General features: G+C 42.7%; 1 protein-coding gene across 3 annotated transcripts in view; it reads left to right on the plus strand.

Annotated features, from left to right (window-relative positions):
* The window catches only part of RAD54L2 (RAD54 like 2), a 91,811-nt gene that overhangs the window by 46,664 nt on the left and 23,551 nt on the right, over positions 1-21,596 (plus strand). For all 3 annotated transcript variants that reach the window (XM_081071532.1, XM_081071534.1, XM_081071533.1), the window contains exons 3-8: positions 17,209-17,410; positions 18,359-18,498; positions 18,954-19,070; positions 19,399-19,625; positions 20,396-20,578; positions 20,721-20,854. In XM_081071532.1, coding sequence (XP_080927658.1) covers positions 17,209-17,410; positions 18,359-18,498; positions 18,954-19,070; positions 19,399-19,625; positions 20,396-20,578; positions 20,721-20,854 — 1,003 coding nt within the window. The remainder of the gene's footprint in view (positions 1-17,208; positions 17,411-18,358; positions 18,499-18,953; positions 19,071-19,398; positions 19,626-20,395; positions 20,579-20,720; positions 20,855-21,596) is intronic.

A 21,596-nucleotide genomic window follows, 5' to 3' on the forward strand; every position in this document is an offset into this window, starting at 1 on the left:
TGTTTTAATTTCTCCCATGTTTGGGTCACTTGTACTTTGGGAAACAATCAAGAAAACATTCCGTTACCTTTGTTTTCTCATTCAGACCCCTACCCCATTCCTTTTTAAAAATCTGTACTAGAGAGATGAGAGATCCTTGGAGGTAAAATTGGGAGGGGAGCTCCTGAGGAAAGAGTGGCCAGCCTATTGTCACTTGAGGCCTTTGGCAGTCTGCAAGGAAGGGCTCCCCCTCCCCCCCCCCCCCCCCCGGAGTAAAAGGTCTGTAGTTGCCAGTCACCAGATGCCTTGGGTTGCATGTCGCTCTTGGATGAGCTGCAGCTAGTTCCAGCCAGATAAGACTTGGCTCTCTCTCTTCCTCTCTCCCTTTCCCTGGGCAGTGGGGTTTCCCTTCCTTAATGTGTGGTGATGGCTACTGGAATTTGGATGGCTTCTGGAATTTGGAGGATGGAAGGAATGGGAAATCAAGCTGAGTATGTGAGGCAGCATTCATATTTGGCATGAAGACGGACGAGGAGAAACAAAATTAGTAGATGTTTTCTCATGGCTGATGGAATAATAAAGTCAAGTGATGGGAGAAAGTGGGGGAACTCTTCAAGAACCAGCTCAAATTTCTGAAACAGTGAAGTCAGTTTTGGCTATTTGAGGTGACGATGTGTTTTATATTTGTAAATGTTCTTTATTATATTCTGGATATACTAATCCTTCATTATTTATATTGTAAATAGCATCTAGTCTGTGGCTTATCTCTTACCATTGTTTCTAGGTTCTTTGTTGTAAAAATAAACCCAACACCTATTATTTTATTATAGTCAATTTAAGCAATCTTTCCCATTGTTGGATAGACATTGATTTCATGAGTGAAAAAATAAGATGACATGGGAGAGGCATATTTTAAAGATCCCAACATGAGTCTCATCAGTGTCTTTGGCTTTAATTTGGAGTTTTAAATTTTTGATTTTGTGAAATAATTCTAGATATTACCTTGTCTGTAAGATTTTAGTAGAGCCAGGCATTTGCCTTACCTTTTCTCTTGACTTTAAATGTTCAGAAATGAAACTAGAACTCTTCACGGTAGCAGCCTCCATTCATCCTCTTTGTACCTTTCTCTCAGAAGCTCCTGCTTTGCGACTGGTGTGCTGAGAACTCTAATTCTTGCCTGTGGGTGCAGAGATAACTGAGTCTTCCTCGTGAGCCTGAACAGGGTCAGAATTAAATCTGTCTGCAGCACGAGGCTAGCATTTCAGAGGGGTTGAAAAAATGTGTAGTTGTGTTTACAAATGATTGTTTCTTTACTATGTTAGCCTTGATTGTGCTAAAAGCAGTGGTTCTCATGGGAATGATTCTGCCCATGAGGGAACATGTCGCCGTGTATGGAGACATTTTTGGTTGTCTGATTATTTAACTGGGAAGATGCTACTAGAATCAAATAGGTAGACACTGGGGTTGCTGCTAACCATCCTACAGGCTCAGGACAGCCTCATCAGGAGTTAGCTGGTCCAAAATGTCAGCACTGCTGCGGCGGACAAACACCGTGCCATCCTGGGATCTTTAAAAAGTGATTTGCAGTCGTTTCCCTCCCCGGTGAGAGCTGAGTGGGAAGGCTGGCCTTTCTCTCCATGTCTTAGGTTGTTTTACGAGTTAGTCCGAATGATACTGGTCTCCTTGTTCTCAGATCTCATTTGTAAAGATGTATTTCATTTAGAATCCACTAATGCCTTTTTCGTATTAATGCTATGAAGATTTATTTCTTCCCAAGGAGCAACTATGATGAGAATTTTTTTTCCCCTCAAACTGGCTTCCGTGACTGTTTTGAAGGTGACTCACATTTTCGTTTGCATGAGATTTTAACTTTTTTATGCCCATTGGCAAATATATTGGCTTTCCATGACATTTATAGTCAGGGAAAGCGTGGTCCACGGAGAACTTGAATGTGTGCTTGCAGATGAGAAATGAACATATTGAATAAGATCTGATGCATTTCAGTGGAGTTTTTAATTCATATATATTTTTCTCTAGTGACAATTTTATAAAAACTAGCTCATTAAAAAATTCAGCAGACATTTATTGAGCGTCTGTTGCGTGGCAGTCATTTTTGTTAGGCTTTAGAGATACTGTGGTGATGAAGAATCCCTGCCCTCAAGGTGCTACATTCTAGGAGAGACAGATGGGTAACTGTTGAAGCAAACTACTAAAATAACTTCAGATCTTAATAAGAACCATGCAGACAATAAAGGAAAGGAGTGAGTCCCAGGGGTAGGGAGGAAGGCCCTATTTTAGCCCGAGAAGTGGTGGTATTGGGCTCTCTGATATCTATTGTTAGCTATATGAAGCGGTGTGGAAAAGGCTACGTTTATCCTTTGAATTACTTTGGTGCATTTGTAAGGGATTAGTTGACCATAAATGTGGTCTAATTCTGGATTCTATTCCATTAATTGCTATGCCTATCCATATGCAAAAACCATAATTACTGTCGTTTGAATTAGGTAGTGCAAAAATTCCAACTTTGTTGGTCTTTTAAAATATTCTTTTGATTATTCTAGGACCTTTGCAGTTTCATAAAAATTTTAAACTTAGTTTGCCAACTTCTATTGCAGTCAGATAGTGGCCACAGCTGAAATAGCAAACAAAGGTGGAAGCCACATTGCCTTTCATGATCTAGCCTTAGAGGTTACACACGGTCATTTCTATCTTATTCTTTGGGTTGTAAGCAAGTCATAAGCCCACCCAGAGTCAAGAGAGAAAAATTAGAATCTACTCTCAATGGGAGTACGATAGTCATACCATAGAAAACCATGTGGGATAAAAGATACTGTTGCATTCATCTTGGGAAAAAACAGTCTGCCACATTCCACCATCTGGCCACCGTAATTCACATGCTTCCCAAGTGCAAAATACATTGTTCCCTCTCCTGAAGTCCCCCCAAGTCTCATCCCATCGCAGCATCAGCTCAAAGTCCGAGGTCTTGTCATCTAACTCGGATCCTGTGTGGAGGCGGCTTTCAGGTGTGGTTTCTTGAGGCTACTCCTTAAGGACAGTTTCTCTTACCTGAAGCCTTTTATGAACGAAAGAGACAAGATATCTGTCCCTCCACCAACTTAAGTTGTTGGTATAGGAATAAGATAGGGGTTCTCATTCCAAATGCGGGGCAGGGGAGGGTAGGTGGAGGGAAGGGAATGAGAGGCAGTCATTGATCTGTAGCGATTCTGAAATCCTTAACTGAGCACGATTTTGTCAGTTCTTTGAGTAGAACTCAGCATTACACACAGGGAGCTTAAGTGTCTCTCCAGGGCTTTTGGCTTTATCCTCTGGGCCCTTAGTTTTGCCCTCTGAGTAACTGTTCCATTCACAAATAGCCTGGATTACAGCTGGATCTCAGCTTGCCCACCGCCTCTAGAATTTTGAGGTCCAAACCCCTTTTTTCATTTTGTACTGTCTATCCCTTTCAGTTCACACTCATATAGTTCCTTTACAAACTGACGTATTAGTATAAAATCTACTTCATTAGAGAAAGGAAAGGCTACACCCGCAAAAATCTTCGGCCTTCCTGGGAGGCTGCTATGGAGTACTACTCTAAGATTTTTCTAAGCTCTGTTTTTCACGGAGATCTGCTAGGCATGCCTTAAAGATCTTTAGGAGGCCTTGTGTGTGTTTGAAAAAGTCTGAGGCACCACCTTAAATATTTCTGAGGTCATAACAAAGCATCTTACAGGTCTACCTGGATTTGATCTTTATTTTCCATGTTACTGCAGGTGATGGAGTTGCTAAACTTGCCGACACAGTGTCTCCTTTCCTTTAGCTTCCTGTAACATTTTCCTTTAAACCTTTGTCAGTAATCTCCTTCAGGCCCTTTAGGCTTTTACTGCTTTTACTACCAGTCTCCTGATGGCCCTTCCAACTTCCACTCACCACTTGTTCCCAAACACAAAGCCATGGTTTAATTTTTTATTGTGGCAGCCCCTTAGGTACCAGGTTTCTGTTTCAATTACTATTATTGTATCATCAATAAGTCTCCCCCAAATTGATTTAAAACAATAACATTTATTATTTCTCATGGTTACTGTGGGTAAGCTATTCAGGAAGACTTGGCTGGCAGTCTAACAGCTAGGCCATCTAAATTTCTCTTGATTGAATTTTTCTCGATTGTGGATCACATTTTCTTGTTTCTTTGCGTATCTGGTGATTTTTTATTAAATAGTTTTTAAAAATCTGTTATCTTCCCCCGAAGAGTGTTTATTCTAATTTTAGCAGACAGTTCAATTACTAATTGATCACCTTGAACTTGTAAAGCCTTGATTTTATGCTTTTTTTAGTGCCAATCTGTGAAAAGCCCAAGATGTTTCCCAAATCTAATTTGGCAGCACTAAATCTATAAATTCTCTGTCCCTGCTGATCGTGCCAGGGTTTGGTTTTCCACTTTGTTAGGAGGGACCTATTATAGGTCTGGTATAGAAGCACTGTACTCCTGGGGACAGCCTTTCTGTTGTCGCAGCTGGATGGTAGGGGTGTTGATAAAATGTGAATGAGATCTTTCCACTCTGGCTGGTCTGGAACTCCCAAATTCCCCCGGCCCTGCTCTTCCTCTAGCACTGCTAGACTTCTAGTACCTCAGTTCTTTCTCAACCCTGTGACTGCTGTTGTCTGGTAAGCGAGGGTGATCTCACCCTGTGCATGTACAGCCACGTCTGTAGTCGTAGATTCGCAGAGTCCTTCACTTGGACTTCTAGGGCCCCCCTCTTTGCACAACTCCCTTCCTTCTCTCCAAAATGTAAGCCCTGAAACCCGATGCCTACCTCCTGAGCTTAGTGGTGGTGCCTTACTTGGACTCCAGCTGTTCATGCTGCAGTAGGAAGTCGTCTCCAGGCAGAGAGCTGGCTGATCATGGGCTCACCTCACGAATTTCCCCTTTTCAAGCATTTGCAGTTTTGTACAGCCTGTTTAATGCTTCCTGAAAGTGCCTTTCTCAAATATTTTGTCCAATTCTATCACTGTTTACAGAGGGAGAGTGTTCCAGTTCTATTACTGGTTAACAAATTATCCTAAAACTTACTAACTTAAACAGTTGTGTTTTGCTGGTGATTTTTTAAGTCAGGAATTCTGGAAGGCAGTGGCTAGGCAGCTTTCCCTTGGGGTCTCTCATCTGAAGGCTTGACTAGGCTTCACATCCAAAGTGAGTCACGTGGCTGCCAGCTGATGCTGGCTGGTGGTCGAGAGCTCTGCTGACTGCCTGCTGGACTCCCGCGTGCAGCCATGCCATGTGGTGGGTCCCATACAGCGAGGCAGCCTCAGAGGAGTTAGACGGTTTACATGGTGGATGAGTGTTCAAAATGCATTGTCCCAAATCACAAGGTCGATTTGGCATCATCTTTTATGATCTAGTCTCAGAGGTGGCAGTTCTGTTGCAGTGTTTTGGGTTAATTAGTCATGAGTCCACCCAGACTCAAGAGGAGGGGGCCTCAGCTCTTGTCAGGCGAAGAGTCAAAGAATTTGCAACCTTTTTGTTTTTTTTAAATTACCTCAGAGGGCTAGTTCAGGACGACTTACTGTCCTAATGGCCAGAAGTGGAAGTTCAGGCCTCAAGTTTCTAACGTGTTACATCATTATGTTCTTATTTCTATTTATTTTTTTTGACCTATGGATCATTTAGAAGTATATGGATCGTTCAGAAGTGTATAGATATAGCTGGGAATTTGCTAGTTATCTTTTTGTTTTTTATTTCTAGCTTAATTCCACTGTGGTCAAATACATGCCCTGAATTATTTCAGTTGTTTGAAGTTTGTTGAGGTTTGCTTTGTGGTCCAGTATGTGGGCAGTTTTGATGAATGATGCAAGAGCTGTTGAAAAGAATGTGTTTTTTGTCATTGTTGAGTGAAGTGTTCTAAATATGTAAGTTAATTCAGGTTTGTTAATTATTTCATTCAGCTCTTGCTTAGCCTTACTGGTGTTTTGTCTGTCGGCTCTTACAGTATTAGTTATTGAAAGAGGTAAGTTAGTCTATTTAATGTATCACTATGATTGTACAATAGGTTTGTGTATTTCTCCTTTTAGTTTTGTCAGTTTCAATATATTTTGAAGCGAAAGTATTGTGTGCATACCAATTTGCTTTTGATATATCTTCTTTTTATATTGACCCCTTTGTCATTATGAAACGTCCCTTTATATTTCTAGTAATGGTTCTTACCCTATTGTCTCTTTCACCTGTTATTAGTACAGATACCCCGGATTTCGGATAGTCCTTGTTAGTGTTTATTCTTTCACTTTTAACTTCTTTTCTAGTCTTAATTTAAGTTGTGTCATTTGCTCACATCAGATAGTTGGGTTTTGTTTTTTTTATCCAGTCTTTTAATTGGAATGTTTAGTCCATTTATATTTAATGTAATTATTGATCTAGTGTTAAAACTTACCACCTTATTATATATTTTCTATCTCATCTTTGTTCTTTTTCTCCTCTTCTTTTGGACTAATCAAGTTTTATTTTTCTTTTTATGATTCAGTTTTCTCTCTATTGGCTTGTTAGTTTTACAATCTTTCACGATACTTTTAGTGGTTTTTCTAGATTATAGTATGCGTTCTTGTCTAATATAAATTCTTGCTTTTATTACTTCCCTGGCTATGTTAGGACCATAGAACACTCTAAATCTGTTTACTGTTTCCTGCCTTTTATGTTATTGTTTTTATGCATAGTAATTATATATCTTTTAAATGCCATAAAACATGGTTGTTATTTTTCTTTGGTCAATATTTATGTATATTTTCCACACATATTTCCTTTTTGCCATTCTTCATTCATTCCTTCATTTCTCTTTTCTGTCTGAGATCATTATCTTTCTGTCTGAAGAACTTCCTTTGTTATTTATCTTTATGTATATTTCCTGCCAACAAATGTAATTCTGTATTTTTGTTTGACTCAAAATGTCTTTATTTTGCCCTCATTTTTGAATGATATAAAATTTTAGGTTGCTAGTTACATTCTTTCAACACTTTTCAAAGACTTTCCACTCTTTTCTAGTGTCTTTCATGTCTCAAAAATTCATTGTCATACTATTGTTCTTTTGAAACTAATGTACTTGCTCCACCCATGACTGCTTATATGATTTTCTGTTATTGGTTTTCAACAGTTTTGCTATAATCTCCCCAGGGATGGTTTTCTTTGAATTCACCCTATTGGCAATTCCCAGAGATTCTTGATTCCAGTTATTATATATTGCTTCTAGAATTTCTCTTTCTCTTTTTCATATATTCTGATTACCTGGTGACATTCTCCATCTTTTAGTTTTCTCCATTTCTTTCTTTGTTTTGTTGCACACTTATCGGAGTTGGGTTTTTTGGTATGTGGGTCACCAGTGATTCTGCTTCTGTTGTCTGTTTATCCCTTAGTTTTTGATCATTTGATCTTGTCTCCTGGCATGCCTGGTAACTTTTCATTGCATGCTGGGTATTGTATATTTAAAAATTGTAGAGACTATGGATGATATCTCTGAGAGCATTTCCCTTTTCTCTTTTCTCGACAGATATAGTGGGGCTGATCACCTTAATCCAGTGAGACAGAGATGAATAAAGCTGGATCATAGTTCATAAACCTTTATTTATGACATACTCATTCTTCTGAGGTGCAGGCATCCCACAGGTTCTGAGAGCCAAGGTATTCACTGGGCCCAAATGCTCTGGTGGGTCCTAAACTCTAATTCCTGTCTTCTCTGCACCTTGAAATTGCAGAAGTATCCGCTCTGCTTTTCAGTGGTTTTCTGCATAGCTTCTTAGACTCCCATCTCATTCAGCTTCAGAATGAAGCAAATGACTTGAACAGAAAATGAAGTGAGTTTTGGCTCAGTCCCCTCTCACCAGGATCTTGGTTCCTCATGTCTCCAACTTTTGTCTTTTTAGCTCCACAAAATGGTCAAAAGTTCTTCTAGTTCCTTTGTGTCTTACTAAGAGGCCTCTGTTTGGGTGACTTAGATTCTTAGCTTCTTGCCTCAGCACCCAGACTTGGCAAAAAGGAGGGGAGGAGATGGCTATAGAATGCTGGCTCACCTCTTCTGGATTTCTCCTTCTCTGATATCTTCCCTTCAACTTCTGGTTGTCTCGGCAGCTTTTCAATGCTTTCAAAGGTTTTTGTTGTTATTTGGTTTTTTAATTTGAGAATATATTTTTAGCTGTACTTGGTGAAAGCATTGGTTTGCTTCAAGCTATTCCATCTTAGCTGGAAACAGAAGTACCCAGCCAACTTAAAATATAATACAATTATACACACACACACACACACACACACACACACACACATACATATATATCCATATCCAGCCCCAGCCCCAGCCCCTGGCAACCACTATCCTACTTTCTGTCTGTTTTGGGCATTTCTATAAATGGAATCATACAATGTGGCCTTTTGTGTCTGACTTCTTTAACTTAGCATAATGAGTAAGCCAATTGTATGTGTATGTGTGGGGGGGGTGTAAAATGTATATAACATAAAATGTGCCATCTTAGCCATTTTTAAGTGTACAATTCAGTGGCATTAAGTACATTCACATTGTTGTGCAACCATCACCACTGTCCATCACCAGAACCTTTTCACTATCCCACACTGAAACTCTGTACCCATTGAACAATTACTGTCCAGTCTCTCCTCCCTCCAGTCCTTGGGAACCACCATTCTCCTTTCTGCCTCTGTGATTTTAACTTCTCTAAGTACATCATGTAAGTGGAATCAGATACTATTTGTCTTTTTGTGACTAGCTTATTTTACTTAACATAATATCCTCAAGATTCATCCATGGTATAGCATGTGTCAGAATTTCCTTTTTAAGTCTAACTAAAATTCCATTGTATGTAAATATCATTTTTTGCTTATTCTTTTGTCTATTAATGGACACTTGGGTTGCTTCCATGTTTTAGCTATTGCAAATAATGCTGCTATGAACATGGGTATGTAAATCTTTCTTTAAGACCCTGCTTTCAGTTCTTTTGAGTATATACCAGAAGTAGAATGGTTGAATCATATGGTAACTTTGTGTTTAACATTTTGAGGAACTGCCATACTGTTTTCCACAGCTTGCTGTACCATTTTATTTCCCACCAACAATGCACAAAGGTTCCAATTTCTCCATATCCTTGGTAACACCTTTTTTCCTGATAGTAGCCATCCTAATGGGTGTGAGATGGTATTTATTGTAGTTTTCATTTATATGTCCCTTATGATTAATGGTGTTGAGCATCTTTTCATGTGCTTATTGGTCATTTGTATATCTTCTTTGAAGAAATGTCTATTCATGTCCTTTGCCCATTTTGAATCAGTTTTTTTGTTGTTGAGGTTTAGTATCTACATATTCTAGATATTAATCCCTTATCAGGTATATGATTTGTACATATTTTCTCTCATTCTGTGGATTGCCTTTTTATTCTGTTGATAGCACTTTTTGATGCATTTTTTAAAAAGATTTTATTGGGGAAGGGAAACAGGACTTTTTTTATTGGGGAACAGTGTGTACTTCCAGGCCTTTTTTCCAGGTCAAGTTGTTGTCCTTTCAATCTTAGTTGTGGAGGGCGCAGCTCAGCTCCAGGTCCAGTTGCCATTGCTAGTTGCAGGGGGCACAGCCCACCATCCCTTGTGGTTGAGAGGACGCACTCCAACCAACTGAGCCATCCGGGAGGCAGCTCAGCTCAAGGTGCCGTGTTCAATCTTAGTTGCAGGGGGCGGAGCCCACCATCCCTTGCGGGACTCCAACCGGTAACCTTCGGCTCCTGAGCCACCGGGCTGGCCCCTGTTGATAGCACTTTTTGATGCACCAAATTTTTAAATTTTCATGAAGTCTACTTTGTCTTTTTTTTTTTTCTTTTATTGCCTGTGCTTTTGGTGTCATATCCAAGAAATCACTGCCAAATCCAATGTCATAAAGCTTTTCCCCTTTGTTTTCTTGTGAGAGTTTTATAGTTTTAGATTTTACATTTAGGTCTTTGATCTATGTTGAGTTAATTTTTGTATATGGTATAAGGTAAGGGTCCAATTTCATTGTCCTGCCTGTGGATATCCAGTTTTCCCAGCACCATTTGCTGAAAATACAGTGATTTTCCTATTGAATGGTATTGATATTCTTGTTGAAAATTATCTGACCATACAAGGTGTGATCAAACAATATGGTGAATGTTTAAATAAAAAAGAAATTTATTACTGTAAAAGACATGCTTTTATTTGACAGAAATTGCCCTACCAGAAGCGATGTGTGACAAGGAGCCTTTCTGTTGTGATCACAAAATACGGTGACTGCTGCTGCCGAGTGCCACCCAATGGAAAGGCAGGGATCTTCAATATGGCACGTCAGACCTTAGTAACAGTGTGTGACAAGTTTAAACTTGTTCGGTGCAGTCAGTCGGGTGTGAGTTTTGGTTGAGAGAAGGTGTGTTTTATGTGCGCCATAAATCATGGATCACGAACAACACATTAACGTGAAATGAGCAAATGCTTTCATCGTCCATCATGACAGTGTTCCATGTCACACATGCTTCTGGTACAGCAATTTCAAATAAAAACATTATGGTGTGTCCTCATCCACCTTATTCACTGGATCTGGCACTATGCAACTTCTGGCTCGTCCCCAAAGTGAAAATGACCATGAAAGGTAAACGTTTTGAATCGATTCAGGGCATCAGGGCAGCCATGACAGTGCAACTAAAGACACTCACAAAAGAGGACTTCCAGAACTCCTTCATGAAGTGGCAAGAACAAAGGGATAAGTGTGTTTGAAGCGAGGGGGAGTATTTTGAGGTGATTAATGGCAATGTGTCTTACTGTAATTTTTATTGTTTAAATTTAAACATTCGCCTTATTTTTTTATCACACCTCATGTATGTGAGCATTTATTTCTGGGCTCTCAATTTTTTTCTGTTGGTCTCATGTCTCTCTTTATGCTAGTACCACACAGTTTTGATTACTGTAGTTTTATAGTAAGTTTTGAAATCAGGAAGTGTGAATCCTCCAACTTTGTTCTTTTTCAAAATTGTTTTCACTGGTTTTTGTTGATAAAGTTTTACTGGATCACAGCTATACTTGTTCACTCATTTATTGATGTATGGCTGCTTTTTTGCTCCAGTGGCAAAGTTGAGTTGCAACAGAGATTTTATGGCCCACAAAACCTATTTACTATCTGGCCCTTTATGGAAAAAGTTTGCCAGTCCCTGAACAGTAAAACTCTTTGCTCATTTCCCCAGCTGTAGTGGATTGTACCACAAATAAGTCAATCAGAAAGAAAAATAATTTGTACAAAGATACTCATACCACTCTAGATGCAAATGAAAAATGATAAACAGCCCAAACGCTCAGCTGCAGGGGAATAACAAAGCATTCTGTGATACACTGAAAGCCTGCCATTAAAATGACAAGTATGTGGACTGCATCAAAGAAATATTTATATGTAACAAGTTACTGAAAGCACAACACAAAATAGTGTGTATTCATTGACTGCTAGTATGAAATATGTAAATATATTTTAAAAAGTGGAAAAGTTGAGATCTAAATAGTTTCGAGATTAAGATTAGTGCTTGTTACATTTTATTTTCCATTGAAATTTCTAAAATTAAAAAAAGAAATCACGAGGGTTTTTTTATTCTAGAAAATCTGAAACATAATGAAAAAAATAGAAACAGTGCGAAAATGAATCCTGTGTACTTTCTTCAGTAGTTGCAAATACAAGGCTAGTCTGGTTTCATCTGTTCCCCTAACCTTGGATTATTTGGAAGCAGACCCTTAATGTAACATTTTATCTGTAAAACCTTCAGAGTGTATTTACTCTATTCTTTAACATATAAGTCCTAAAAAAAAACCAATACCATATCACACCTACATTTTTTTTTTTTAAGGAGGGCACAGCTCACAGAGGCCCATGTGGGGATCGAACCAGCAACCTCAGTGTTATTAGCACCACACTCTAACCAACTGAGCTAACTAGCCACCCCCCACACCTAACTTTTTAAAACCAATACTTTATTATAAACATCCAGATAATTCCTGATTATATTTAAAACAATTATTTTTACTGTTAATTTATTGAAATCCCTACAAAGTCCACATTGAGTTGATTTGTCTTTAAATCTCTTTAATATATAAGCTTTCCCTACCTCTTTTCCATTTTCTATTTTCCTTTGCAACTTATTTGTAAAGGAAAAGCGTTCTCTTATTCTGTTGTTTTGCACATGTCTAGTTTTTGCTGATTGCATCCCTGGGGTCTCGTTTATCAGGTTTAACGTAGTCCTTTGTCCCCTGTATTTTTGCAAACTTGGAGTGAAATATCAAGCTGTGTTCAGATTCAGGTTCAGTGTTTGTCATACATACGTCATAGATTTTGGTGTATACTCATACATCCTACAGCATCGTGTCAGGGAGCACATAGTAAGACTTGGAATGCACTGCTTTTTGTTTACATAGATAGGAAGGAGGAGGAAGAAGAGATGGAACAGCTGGAGAATGGGCCCTGGAAGTGTTTGTACCTTGTACTCCTAGTGAATGAAATGTAGGGATTTTTCTTCCAAAGCTACTCATTTGCCTAGTCATATTTGTCCTGGTGGTATGCACCACTCATTCCTGAGAAGCGTGTGTAAGTGTTCATTGGTGTTTATACAGCCCTGGTGATCGCTGCTCCTGGCTGGCTCCTGTGAAGGAGGAAGTTCAGGGATATTTACAGCCAGATCTGATTCTGTGATCCTGAACTGAGTGGTAATAGCCATTGACTTTTAAACCATGCTGACATTAATCTCCCTTCGTTGTATAACACGGCACATGTTTCTTTACCTCTGTGTTGAACCTTTTCTTTCTTCCTCAATGGCTTTTAGTGGATTAAATTCTAGAATTTGGGGGAGGGCAATTTTCTGAAAGTTTAATCAGCTTGATTATGTTGTAAATTCACATGGTTCAATATTCAGAAGTCACAAAGGAGCACTTAGTAAAATGTTACATTTTGATTTAAGGAAAAATTAATTATAGAAATTTTGAAATAACAGTTTTATTATTAAGAATAGTTTAAGATGGGCCGGCCTGGCTCAGTTGGCTGGAGTGCCGTTCTCCTAAATCTGAGGGGCGCCTGACTCTGAGGTCGCCAGTTCGATTCCCACATGGGCCAGTGAGCTGCGCCCTCTACAGCTAAGAATGTGAACAACAGCTCTCCCTGGAGCTGGGCCGCCCTGAGGAGCCCGAGGTTGGCGTGAGCTGCCCTGGGCTGCTGAGTGCTGCCGCGGGCTGCTGTGTGCCACCAAGAGCAGCTGGTAGCCAGTGTAAGTGACCGGCAGCCATTATGAGTGGATGGCAGCCGGCAAGAGCTTTCACGAGTGGCTGAACGGTGACAGACGGCCTCAACTAGAGGAGCGCGAGGTGCATACCACCAGCACGGGCCAGGGAGCTGCGTCCTACACAACTAGACTGAGAGACTACGGCTCAGACCGGAGTCCGGCGTGGGGAGGCGGAAGAAGGCAGAAAGAAATAGTTTAAGATGTGGTATAATGTTATATAGAAACCAGACATTTCATAATAAGCATCACGAAGCACTTCAAAACCCTGACTCGTGTGACAACAAACGTTAAGTATTAGCATATCTGTAAACCGAAGCTCTCTAACGAGCACAGCAGCTGTTGAACCCAGAAGCTGAGGACTTACCACAGAGTGCTGGGTGGTAGGGGGCTGGTTCAGACCTGCTCCTCTGTGTAAAGGAAAAGGGGAAGCTGGGTCTGATCTAAGTACGCGTGAGAATTTTATATGCTATATGTAATCATTTTAAAATTGCTAATGCACTTGGCCATATTCAGTCCCACGTTAGAGAGGAATTCTCAGGCAAACCTCACGAGTTAGAATGTTTGACAGTGAATTTGTGCTATGAAAGGCTGTTGGAAGGGTTCTGTTCTTCCTCCTGCCAGGAGCAGCCCACTCTGCAAGGCAGAGACCGGAAGGAAGACATACAGCAGTTGGCACCAAGTTCCCACTGCGCAGCAGATCCAGTTTAAACCCCTTGGCCTAACATTCAAGGCCTGCTCTCTATACTTTGACTCCGTCCTGCCTGCCTACTCTCTAATCTTGCCTCCAACTGTTCCTCCAAGTGGTTACTCAGTAAATTTGCTTGTGAAATAAAAACAAAACAGAAGGCCTTAAGGCCAGGAGAGCATCAAAGGTCATTATCAAAACCAGGGCAGAGGAGCCAGCAAAACACCAGTTTGAAGTGTGCCAAGCCAGCCCCAAGTGGAATTGGTATGTAGGCCAAGGTGCAGTGTTGAGGAAAGTGGTGTTTAGCAATAGATACCCCTCTTAGGGAGTCTGCTGTCCAGACACCTGTTCCTCTGGGAGGAGGAATTGGATGCCCTTGCTTCTTAGGAGGGAAGAATTCCGTGCTGTGAGTTAGGAGGAAGGTGACAGTACTGTCGCATGACAATGCCGAGGCAGTACTAGCTTTGGGAACGGGTGAGGGGCCTGAGGACCCATAGTTCTTAAGGAAACAAGGCTTGTTGCGCTCTCCTCCTGTCATGCTCCAGAGGGAAATGGGAGAGGACTATGGGAGAGGACTGTGTGAGGAGGTGGTGACTTTGGCAGGGCAGTTAGACTTGCAGCTGCACTTTGGCGCTTCCCTTTGAGTCCTCACGCCTGGCCAGGCACACGAGCAGTGGTGTCTTCTTCCTCAGCAGGTGACTTTGCCCCTGCGCCAGGCTCATGGGGCATCCCCAGTGCTTCTTGCCACCCAGACTCCCTGGCTTTGGGAGGCCTTTTGGGGAAGGCCTGCTGTGGATCCAGTGGTAACTGAGAGGGGCTCATGTTCCAACCTCGCGCTCATGTTAACGGCGTTGCCGTGTCTCATCACGAACAATCTCTGTCTGGTGCCTCCCTGGGCTTTTTCCCTCTGCTCTTCCAGAAGCAAAGGTTATCTCCCTGAACCCTCTCAGCGTGAAGCCAAGGAAGATGCTTCCAGTGCTGCTGCAGAGGAGTGACTCGCCCTGGGTGTTCACGTGTGAATGTATGTGCATGCGTGCACACGCGTCCACACCCAGCTGTCGCCCTCCAGCCTCCACTTTTACACTGGCCAATTAGCTTCCCCTCCCCACCCAAACACCAGGCAGTGGGATGGAGATTCTAGGAAGAAGAGGTCCGGGAAGTAGTCCTCCGTGGGAAGGGGTTGACTTCTGTGCCAACATTCGGGAAGGATCCTGGGTCTACACCTAAGTCTGCCTTGGAGAGGGGACCCTAGGCAATGACAGGGAAGTGGTTGTTGGGTTAGAAAGCCCTTCCTGCTGCTGCTTTGCTTACTCATTTTAGCAAATATTGAACTGCGTGTATTTTCCCAACTTTTCCACCTTGTTTAAAGTCTCTGTTCCTTTTGCTTGTGCTCCTCTATCTGCCTCTAATGTTCTTCCTTTCTTCCTTTACTAGCTGTTACCTGCTCATTCTATTAGAGTAAATCCAGATCTCACCTTTCCCAAGGAAGCGCCCCTATACCCAGCCCGAAGCAAGGCTGGGTTAGGGGTCCTTTCCCCAGATGTTGTGCTGTCAGGCTCTCACTTCACTGTATGTGTGTTTCCCCATGGGGACCATTCCATTGTGTCTTTGCACAGGGCTTGGTACATGGCAGATGCTCAAATGTGTGTTAGGCAGAGAGGCAACAGAGGTGTTTTGTGAAGAAGTTTACAATGAAGATGTCTACAACCGGGGTGTGTGTGTGTGTGTAATGACAACAAAATGCAGTTTGTACGTGTCATTTCTTTTTTTATATAATTCATAAGTTTTATTATTTTTAGTTTTTTAAAGATTACAGTTGACATTTAATATTATATTAGTTTCAGGTGTATAACATAGTGGTGAGCCATTTCTGTAACTTACAAAGTGATCCCCCCGAGTAAGTCTAGCACCCACCTGATACTATGCATAGTCATTATATATTATTGACGATATTCCCTGTGCTGTACTTTGTATCCCTGTGACTATTTTGTAGCTGCCAATTTGTACTTCTTAATCCCTTCACCTTTTTCACCCACCCCCTAATCCCCCTCCCATCTGGCAACCATCGGTTTGTTCTCTGCATCTATGAGTTTGTTTCTGTTTTGTTTGTTTATTTTGTTTTTTTAGATTCGACATATCAGTGAAATCATATGGTTTTATCTTTCTCTGTCTGACTTACCTCACTTAGCATAATACTGTCTAGGTCCATCCGTGTGGTCACAAATGGTAGGATTTTATTCTTTTTTATGGCCGATTAACACTCCATTATGTATATGTAGCACATCTTTTTTTATCCATTCGCCTATTGACTGGCAAACAGGCACTTAGGTGGCTTCCATGTCTTGACTATTGTAAATAATACTGCAATAAACAGAGGGGTGCATATATCTTTTCAAATTAGTGCTTTGGGTTTCTTCGGATAAATACCCAGAGGTGGAATTGCTGGATCATAAGGTACTGTTTTCCATAGTGGCTGCACCAATTTGCCATCCCACCAACAGACGTGAGGGTTCCCTTTTCTCCACGTCCTAGCCAACACTTGTGTCTTGATTTATTGATGACAGCCATCCTTTGTGGTTCTAATTTGCGTTACTGATGATTAGTGACGTTGAGCATCTTTTCATATGTTTGTTGGCCTCTTGAAGAACTGTCTATTCACGTCCTCTGCCAATTTTTTAATCTGATTGTCTGGAAAACAAACTCCTTGAAGGGAAGGAGTCTTATAAATATTCCGTGACACATCTAAGACAGTGCTTGCCATGTTGTAAGCCCTCATTAAGTTAAATGTTTGGTGAATTGAATGAGTGAACACTTTAAGACACTGAAAGGAGGAGTTTTCTCCCTGTTGGCAGATGAGTCTTGCTTGGAGTCACACAAGTGAGTGTGAGCTGTGTTTGGAACCCAGCTGTCCCTTTCTGAGCAGTCTGAGGCCATGAAGCTGCCTTACTCTGATCTAAGTGCTAAATGATAGCAAGAGCGATGGCTGTCAGTTTTCATGAGCCCATCCTGGGCCAGGCTAGTGCTAGGCACGTGCGCTGTTCAGTCCTCGCAATAGCTCTGCTGTGGGCATCACTGTCCTTGTTTTATAGGGACGACCACGGAGGCTCAGGAAGACGTACGTCCCTTGCCTTAAATCACCAGCTAATAAGCCGCTGAGCTGGGGTTTGAACCCAGGTGTGTCTGGCATCCAAACCCACTTTCCCCCCCTGTAAAAGTTGGTCCCTGGCACCTCTTTCCCCTTGTCTTTTCAGACCCATCCCTGGAAGACATGTGTGGCACTGAGTGCTCCCAGCTGGGGGAAGATGGGCAGCGGCCACCACGGTGCACTTCAACTACCTCATCTCAGTCTGAGCCTTCAGAGCAGCTTAGGCGCCACCAAGGCAAGAGCCTGGCCTCCGAGGACCCCAAAAAGAAGAGAGCTCAGAAGCCCTCCCACATGAGAAGAAACATACGGTGAGAAGGGAGGGAGTAGAGGTATCACCCTCATTTGAAGGCTGTCGATAGCAGAAGGACTGGTCGGAGCAGGAGAGTCCTCTTCCCATAGGACAGAAGTGTAAGCTGTGTGCCCCCAGTTAATAGTGAAGACAAGCTCAGGACCACTGAGCTGGGCTGACAGAGGATCCAGGGCTGGTGAGGGTGGCGCACCCCGCCTGCTGGGGACTCGCCCACACTCTGGCGGCACCCAGGGATGACAGGGTGTTCTGGTTGGACACTGTTTCTTCTTTATGCCTTAAAACAGGAGATAAAAGACGCTGCGTTCTCATCTTCTTAGAACTCGACTTCAGCTGCCAAGGGGCTATGTGGTCCAAAGCAGGGCTTCTTCCTTGAGCCAGGAAATCGGCAGATGTGAACTTCCTTCACTACCCAAATCCCCAACGCCCTTCCTTCTACCAAAGAACAATTTTGCTATTGAAAGGAGATAAACGATATCTTTTCTCCTCCTATCCTCATTCTTTTTTAAAACAAAAACAAAAACAAAACAACAAAACATAATGACAACTTAAAAATATTACTCTAAGTTTGGGAAATAAGGATGTATAATCATCTATAATCCTACTTTCCCATATACCAACTTTGCGTTTCAATACTGCTTTTCAGCTTTTGTGACCCACACTTTACTCTGTTTCACTCTTGATCTGTTATGTGCAGAGATGTGTCTGTCGGCAGTGGCATCTGTCAAGAAGTTAAGTAATATGAAAACTATATAAGCCCAGAGACACCTGAGCCTGGAAATCCCCCCGCTTTTATTCCCTTGCGCATTGCATGGGTTTAATGGGACTGATGTGGCTTCTCCTGTCACCTCAACTCTCTGAGCTCCGCAGTGGTGATTTCCCTGTTTAGCTTGCCATTACATTGCCCAGATCTCAAGTGAACCCAAGTGCTCGCTCTTTTAATGTTTAGAAAGCTGCTCCGGGAGGACCAGTTGGAGCCAGTTACCAAAGCAGCACAACAGGAAGAGCTGGAAAGAAGGAAACGCCTAGAGCAGCAGAGGAAGGACTACGCAGCCCCCATTCCCACCGTTCCCTTGGAGTTTCTTCCCGGTGAGCAGTGGAGGTGGGAAGAAAGTCTCTGTATGCAGGAGAAGAGGCGCACCGCGTAACAGACCTGGCGTAAGGTCGTGCCTCTCAGGAATCCTTTCGAGTCATTCAGCCTCTTGGGAGCACACGATCAGGGGGATCTCATTTCAAAAGTTAAGATGGATAAAAAAATGTACTCCTCAAATTGATCTTATTTAGATTTTTCCCCCCTTAACTTTGGATCTTAACATACCAAGGGATTGGGACCTTTTCTAGTCGCTGGATGGGTATTAGGAAGTAAGAACCAGTGGAGAAGAGGGGATTTTGAAAGAGAGCTTAGGTTTTTGAGATGACCTCTAACTTCTCTCCTCAGGGGATAGTCCTGGTAAGAGCAGAAAGGAGGCAGGGTGGTGAATGATTTGGGGAAATATGTTTTATATGTGTGGTTTTGACATTGCCTTCCATCTTTCTTTTCCTAGAGGAAATTGTCTTAAGAGCAAGTGATGGTCCCCAACTGCCCCCTCGGGTCTTGGCCCAGGAAGTCATTTGTTTGGATAGTAGCAGTGGCAGTGAGGATGAAAAAAGCAGTCGAGATGGTAAGATCGAGCCAGAGGTGCCCCTTCCTCCTCCTGATCCTGTGCTCAGCCCGATAGATGAGCTGTGCCTTTGCATAGAAAAGCACTCGGTCCTTCCTCATGCACTTTCAGATCCTCCTTTGACAAATTTCCCTGAGTCTTCTTGGCAAATTTAAGATTTTCCCCTTGTCTTAACTTGAAACCAAAAGACAGAAATACTAAGAATCAACATTTTTATAAGTGATGACAAGTTCTACCTTTGTGTCCACACTCTTTTTCTCTAACAATGGGAAGCAAATGACCTGTGCTCCTGGGGTCTGGTTTTGTTTTGTTTTGTTGGCTGTCTCAGAGGTGATCGAACTGAGCTCCGGAGAGGAGGACGCTCTGCACATTGTGGACAGCAGTGAGTCTGTCAGTGAGGATGACGAGGAAGAGGAGAAGGGCGGCACCCATGTGAATGACGTCTTAAACCAGCGCGATGCTCTGGGGCGGGTCCTCGTCAACCTGAACCACCCTCCGGAGGAGGAGAACGTCTTCCTGGCCCCGCAGTTGGCACGGGCAGTGAAACCTCATCAGGTACAGCAAACCTGGACACGTCTTCGTTTCCTTTCAGCTTCCTTGCTGTGGACATGACCTGCTGCTGGTTGTTGGCATCGCAGCCTGTGAAGTACTTGTTTTGTACCACGAGCAGCTATTGGCACAGGCCTGCTCCTTCTTCCTAGCAGCTCATGCTTCAGGATGCCCGATGCAGGGGAAGGGACGAGCCTCCGCTTTGCCTTGTCATGTAAAAGGTGCGGGCTCTCTTGACTTAACGCTCTTGGGCCTCCTTCTGTGAGATCTGCGAGACTGGTTGAGATGCCCTCGGGAGAGCAGTGCTTTCATTAGGAGGGGGCTCCAGAAGACATGTGAGACATGTGAGGGACTTTCTGACAGGAAGGAGCGGAATAGTTTGTGTTGACCCAGAGCTGGGAACCAAGACCAGTGCATGAAAGTTCCAGAAAGGCGGAGGTTGACTCAACATAAGAACTCTAACACTCACAACCACTCCTTGTGGAGTGGTGAGAGCAGCCCGGGGCAGCCAGGCCAAGGCTGAGGGAAAGACCCTGTCAGGAATTTGGTACTGCGGATGCTTGCCTGGGATGGGCCACCGTACCAGGTGAATGTTCTTCTGTTTTCTCCAAGACGACTGTCGCCAGCGTAGACTAGTCAGGGTCTAGGGAAACCTGTGGCTGTCTGGTATAATGCCTGCTCATGTACGTAATTCTGACTAATTCCAAAGTGAGTAAAGCTAGAGCCCTGCTCTTTTCCAGCCCTTCTGACATTTGTCTCTGTGTGTTCCTTGTCAGATTGGCGGGATCCGGTTCTTATATGATAACCTGGTTGAGTCCCTGGAGAGGTTTAAGACCAGTAGCGGCTTTGGCTGTATCCTGGCGCACAGCATGGGTCTCGGGAAAACTTTGCAAGTGATCTCCTTCGTCGACGTCCTCTTCCGCCACACGCCAGCCAAAACCGTCCTTGCCATTGTGCCGGTATGAATTTGGGAAGGCGGCTCCACTTAGTCACCCGCTGAAGAGCTTTGGCTTAATGCCTCACTGGGCACTCAAAAGCTGGGGGAGCTCAGTGCTGAGCTGGTTTCTTAAAACTCTCTTTCTGGACTTGGCTTTCTGACAGGTTAATACTCTTCAGAATTGGCTGGCAGAGTTCAACATGTGGCTCCCCGCTTCTGAAGCCCTCCCAGCTGACAACAAGCCTGAAGAAGTCCAGCCTCGCTTCTTTAAAGTTCACATCTTGAATGATGAGCACAAGTAGGTGGCCTGCCCTCTCCTCTGTGCCCTTTTCCTTTTAGACTTCTTCCCGGGACCCACTGACAAGGCAGTCTGTTTGGGTACATGCTCTGTCCTCTCAGATTCCTTCTGGTTTCTGGATGTGTCCCTGTCTCTCTTCTTGCTACTCGTGTTTTCTCTCCCTAGCTTTTCAGTAAAGTCAGTAAAGTCAGAGTTACGTAGCCTGGGAAACAACTTGTGTTCTGCTTGAAGATGCTTATATCCTGAAAACTACGTGCATGGTCAAATTTTTCCATGTGGACAGTAATAAAATTCAACATGATCGAAACGAAACTTTCCGTCTTCTAACTTTTCACCTTTTACATTTCTCTTTTCAATAGCAGCTAGTTCACCAGTCTCTTCTTTTAAGCACCAATCTACAGTTGAACCTTTAATGGTACAACTTCCAAGCTTTGAAAGGTGCAAAGCTTTTTTTGTTTTAGATTTAAATAAAATTATTTCTATTCCCACTCCTTATCATCAACCTGATTTCCAAACACCTCAAGCTATTTCTTGGTCCGAGCCAACTGTCCACGTTCGCCTTTCCCCTCCTGGCACAGATAATGAGGAGACTGTGAGTGGCCCCACAGGTGGCTGATTCACCTGTGCTTCTTTCTTAGATTTCAGGACTGTTGGTCCACATGCAGTTGAAGAAATGCAGCCAGGGCTCAGTTGTTTAGGCGCGAAGGGACTGTGCTGAGTGCCATCTGGTCCCTGCTGCTTT

This window comes from Rhinolophus hipposideros, assembly GCF_964194185.1.
Source record: "Rhinolophus hipposideros genome assembly, chromosome: 14".
NCBI classification, from domain to species: domain Eukaryota; kingdom Metazoa; phylum Chordata; class Mammalia; order Chiroptera; family Rhinolophidae; genus Rhinolophus; species Rhinolophus hipposideros.